Source organism: Monoraphidium neglectum, assembly GCF_000611645.1.
Source record: "Monoraphidium neglectum strain SAG 48.87 unplaced genomic scaffold scaffold01133, whole genome shotgun sequence".
NCBI classification, from domain to species: Eukaryota; Viridiplantae; Chlorophyta; class Chlorophyceae; order Sphaeropleales; family Selenastraceae; genus Monoraphidium; species Monoraphidium neglectum.
The window spans coordinates 1-5,205 of record NW_014012495.1 but is presented as its reverse complement, the minus strand read 5'-3'; the positions used below and the strand labels follow the sequence as shown (position 1 = coordinate 5,205).

At 64.9% G+C, this 5,205-nt stretch overlaps 1 protein-coding gene across 1 annotated transcript in view; it reads left to right on the top strand.

Moving 5' to 3' along the window:
- The window catches only part of MNEG_6764 (hypothetical protein), a gene marked incomplete at both ends in the record, with an annotated part of 3,832 nt that extends 1,147 nt beyond the window's left edge, over positions 1–2,685 (top strand). The window contains 4 exons of the mRNA XM_014044758.1: positions 604–726; positions 899–1,105; positions 1,425–2,044; positions 2,298–2,685. Of these exons, the coding sequence (XP_013900212.1) occupies positions 604–726; positions 899–1,105; positions 1,425–2,044; positions 2,298–2,685 (1,338 nt within the window). The remainder of the gene's footprint in view (positions 1–603; positions 727–898; positions 1,106–1,424; positions 2,045–2,297) is intronic.
- Between the last annotated feature and the right edge of the window lie 2,520 nt (positions 2,686–5,205).

The following is a 5,205-nucleotide window of genomic DNA, read 5'->3' as shown; positions in this document are numbered from 1 at the left end:
GGGGGGGGGGGGGGGGTGGGGAGGTCCGAAGGCGACGGCGGCACGCGCAACTCAGGGCCATAAGTCGGCGGCGACCAGCGGCGGTGACCGGTCACGACCAGCAGCAGTGCACACAGCCAGCAGGGGCGCGGGCTAGATCAATGCCTGCGCGATCCATGCAGGACTGGAGGCTGGACTTGCTGGTTTGACGGAGCTGCCCTCGTCGCATCAGCATAGTCATGCGACCCTCCGATCAAAGACCCCGCCGAGGCTTGCAGGCCGCAAGGTGATGTTCGGCGGCCGCGCTCTGCGCCGCCTGCCCCCACGCCGCGCAGGTGCCCGCGCAGCTGCAGCGCCACGCGGAGGGGCTGCTCGACACAGCACTGCCCCTCGTCCGTGCATGGGCGAGCAGTGGCGAAGTGCGCTCGCCGCGCCGCCTGTCGGGGCCCCTTGCCGCATTGCTGCAAAACGACCGTAGCGCCTGCGCGCCTGCACTGCACAACTTTCAGAAACATCTTGCTTTCAGGATTGCCTCCCAAGCTTGCACGCAGCGGCACAACCTGTACACGCTAATTGCGATGGCACCCTGCATAGTTTCCTGGTTCCTGGCCCCACCGAAAGCAGGTCGAGCTATGGGAGGCGGCCAAGGGGCTGGTGTTCCAGGCCGCGGGCCAGCAGCTGTTCGGCCGCGCGTTCTTCGACCGCTGGGGCGGCGAGCACCTGCAGAGCACCTTCTTCGTTTTCGAGGTGACGCTTGGGGAACGCGCCGCGCCTCCCGCGGCCTCAGCATGCCCAATTCAAGGGGCAGGTGTCTGCAGATACGGTACGCATCGAGCGTATGTATGCGTCCCTGGCGGGATGGAACCTGAAATTCAGCCAGTGCCCATGCGCCCGCCCCTCCCCCGTGAAACCCCTTCAGGAGAATTTTGAGGTCGCTGCCTCCCCCGTGCCCCACCTCCTCCTCCCCGCCTTCCGCGCCGCGCGCGCCGAGCTGCTGCGCGCTCTGCGCGCCTCCATCGCCGCGGGGGACTTTGAGGGCACGGCCGGCGGGGAGCTGCTCGACGGCTGCGGCCTGAGGGCGGCGCTGCACCCAAACGTGCTGCTGGCGGTGCTGTGGGCCTCCCAGGTGCGCTGAGTCAGCATGGCGGCAGGTGGCAATGCGTTCCAGCTCACAGTACGCCTGCTTGGTGCTGCAGAGGTGCCCGGAACCCCCAATCCGAGCGCACCGTTCAGGCCAGTGTGCTGCCGTCATGGGCTGTCTCAGCCGGCGCTTTGCCCAGCAGTGGCCGCGCGAAGACTGTCCAGGCAGGGGCCCAACAAGATGTGTGGGCAGGCATATGCGGCCCCTGCTCACAGCTTGCTGGCGCCTTCATGCAGTTCACGTGCTGCTTTCCCCCTCCCCCTCCCCCTGGTCTACAAACGCACCTGTTTGACTCTGGGTGCAGGCCAACAGTGTGGCGGCTATGTTTTGGTCCATAGGGTTCCTGCTGCTGCCGGAAAACGCCCCTCATCTGGCCGCCATCCGCAAAGAGATCGCCGCAGCTGCAGCCGAGGAAGCTGCTGCCGCCCGAGCGGCGGCCGGCAGCGGCGCGGCAGGCGGGCCCGGCAGCGGCGGCGGCGGCGAGGCTCCCACAACTGCGGCGGCCGCGGCACTCCGCGCGGCGCTAGTACGGCTCGCGCTCGACCGGCGGAGCCACGCGTCGCGCTGCGTGGCGGAGTCGATCCGGCTGCGCGTGCACAGTATCGCCATCCGCCTGGCGGGCGGCAAGGGCATCAAATGGGACCTGCCGCCCGCCGTCGCCACAGGCAGCAGCAGCGGTAGCGGCGGCGGCAGCAGCGGCGAGGGGGAGCGTCAAGGCGTGGCGGGAGCCTCGCGGCAGCTGCGCGTGCCGCCGGGGACGGTGCTGGCGATATGCCCGTTTGTGAGCCACCACGACGACGCCCTGTTCGGCGGCGGCGCGGGGTCGCCCTGGGCGTTCGACCCGGGCAGGGCGCCCATCCAGCTGGAGCCGGGGGCGGTGGCGACGAGCACGGCCGGGTTTGGGTTCGGCGGCGGCTTCTGGAGGTAAGCTGTTGGGGATGTCGGCGGCGGCCGCATTGCCCTGGTTGGAACGCGTCCAGGCAACTTGCGCGGCGCGCCGCTGAGGCTCTCGGCCGCCTGGGGAGATGCACAAAAGGCACCCACCACACTTGGCCAGCCGCATGCTGCCAGGTCAGCGGGCATGCGCTGGTTGGGCAACACCGAAGCGGCAGCTTTGGGCCCTGCAGCTGTTTCAGCACCCCAAAGTCAAATCAACGCCCTTGAATTCCCTGGGCAGGTGTCCGGGGCGCTTCTTTGCAGAGATGGAGCTGGGGCTGCTGCTCATGACTGTGGTGCACCACTTGGATTTGGAGCTGCCCCATCAGAGCCAATCTGGCAGCGGCGGCGACGGCGGCGTTGGCGGCGACGGCGGCAGCAGCAAAGGCGGCAGCAGCTGGGCGCTCCGCGCCGCCAGCGCCGCCGCCGCGGCGGTGCTGCCGCGCGCGGCTCTGGAGTTTGGCGGCGCTGCGGCGGCGTGCCCGAGGTTTGATTTGGAGGCGGCGCGGTGGCGGCGCAGCGGCGACCCGGGCGCGCGGCTGCCGCCGGCGGAGCTGCGTCGCCTGGTGGGCTTCAAGGTGCCGGCCGAGGCGCTGGTCGTCACGGCCAGGCTGCGTGGTGGGGCGTGACATGCTTTGTTGTAAACACTCAGTGCCACACCAACATACACCACCTTTGGTGGTAGACACTTCATGTGAATGTGTTCATGAACTTCATCATTTCAGTGCTAGAGGCAGCGCTAGATCTCTCTTGCCATCCCACAAGACAGTGCACAGTGAGATGGCGCCCGCAAGGCGCCTGCTTGGTGTGCGCATAGCCATGGCGCGCGCGGTCAACATGATGGTCAACCCTGTGGGCAGCTCCGTCTCCTGCAGGCCTGCGTAAAACAGGTGCTTGGTGAACAATAAATCGTTATTCGCAGCTCTGAGCATCTGGACTGGACCTAGCAATTGTTACAGCGTGCAGATTCGCTTCTGGGTCGAATGCCGTAGCGCGCATCCACACAAGCATATGATGAAAATCTGTTCGACCTAGTCAATACAAGGTAAGTATGAGGGCCAGTTGAGGTTGCGGGACTCTTGGTTTTGGGTGGCTTATGCTGTGCTGACGCGGGCCTGTTGGCCAGGTTGGTATCAGGCCTCCCTGGTAGTGGAGCAGTCGGTGGTACCACTGCCCACCTATGCAGGTAGTGCATGCAAGTGAGTGCAGCCCAGCAATAAAAGGCCGTCTAAAAATGGTCATTGTTCTAAAGAATTGTTTGCTTCAACACTGCTCACAGATCCTTTGAACACCAGCAGGCACAGCAAGTCTTGTTGCGAACAGTTGCGCAGCAGGTGATCACCGCAGGTCTGCGACACGTGCCACCACTTGGTCCATGATGGTGTGCGCCACAATCGCCATGAGCGCAGCTGTTGTACTGTCCCTCCTGCTTCATGAGAAGGGCTCCATACAGGCTCTAATGAGTCGAAGGAGGCACCATAGGTAGCCCAACCGGTGCTGAAGTGACACTGCTTTGTGACTAATTTGACAGTGCTCCTGCCTACGACAGCCTTCCAGACGAGCATTGTGGTCCACATGCACAGATGATGCTTGTTTAGCATCATGATGACGATCTTATGTCGTGATCTGCAAAACAATTGACATGGCGTGCGTGTCACAAACAGTGCGGTACCCTTGCACGATCAGCCATGTTGGACCGATATCATCATAGATAATCCAGCGTGTTAGCGTCAGAAGCGGTGCCCGATGGCGGGCACGACATCGAGGGAATGCCTCGAGGTCGTGCAGCGGCGCCGCTGCACCAGCAGCACCACAGTGCCCTGGTCGCTTCTCGCCTGCTTCTGGTGCTTGGTGGGTGCCTCAAAGCAATTTGTGAAAATCGTGCGCATGGGACCAATTTCAGGCGTTGTTGGAGCATCATTTGATGAGCAGTTGCTGAACGTGACACCTCACAACAATCGCCCACAGGCAATCCCAAGCACCCCCACCCTCCCAATCGACCCCTTGCAACCCCCAGGGCCTTAACAACAACAGCGCTTACGTCATCGCACTGGCGCTGGCGCCAGAGATCTCGTCGGGGGGCGTGGGGCTGGTGTACTTTGCGGCCATCGCCCCGACAATCCTGGTCAAAGCCACCGTGCCGCTGGTGCGCCGCGCCGCTCTCGCCGACGCGCCTCGCGGCATATCTTTGACTCAGAGTCGGTGTGGTCAGCACAGGCAGCAGGCACATGAGATGCAGGTGCTGGCAGGTAAACAGCCTCAGCCACAGCAGCAGCAGCAGCAGCACCACCACCATCACCACCACCAGAGCAGCAGCACCACGAGCAGCAGTAGCAGCAGCAGCAGCAGCAGGAGGAGGCAGTGGCAGTGAGCACCGGGAGCAGATTTCATGGCCCAAAGGAGCTGGCAGAGGCATTGTGGGGGGGCGCGAATGGATCCCACCCGCCCCACGACGACAGCAGTCTGTTAGCTTCTGTTCCCCCGCCCCCTGGCTCCACTGCAGTGGTACCACCGGGTTCCCGCCAGTACACGCATGGTGACAGCGGCCGTGCTGATGAGCGTGGCCTATGCACTCATTGCTTTTGGCGGCAGCCTCGGCGCCCAGGTGGGTTCCAAGTCCCAATGAACCGCGGCCCGGGGCGCACGCCAGATGCCAGCACACGTTTGGGCGAGGTGCGGCCGGGGATGGCCAAAGAAGCTGACGCACCAGCCCATGGGATCCTGACCCAGGTTCGAAGTGGTTCAGAAACGGCTCCACCTGCGTGTACACACACACACACACACTCATGCACATACACTCACACACGCGCGCGCGCCCACCACTCACTGGGGTCGACGCTCGACCCTTGGCTTCCCGCAACCATTTGCAGCTGCTCGGCGTGTCTGTGGTCGCGTTCCAAGGCGGCCTCGGCGAGGCGACGGTGCTCGCGCTCTGCGCCCGCCAACCGCCGACCGACGCGGCGCTGACAGCCTGGTCCAGCGGCACCGGCTTTGCCGGCGTGTTTGGCTACCTGTGGGTGGCCGCGCTGCGCGCCTGGCTGGGGCTGTCGTTCAGGGCAACGCTGCTGCTGGCGAACGTGACGGCGGCGATGTGGCTGGCCGCGTACGCGGGGCTGTCGCGGCGGGGCGGCGGGGGCGGCGGGGAAGGC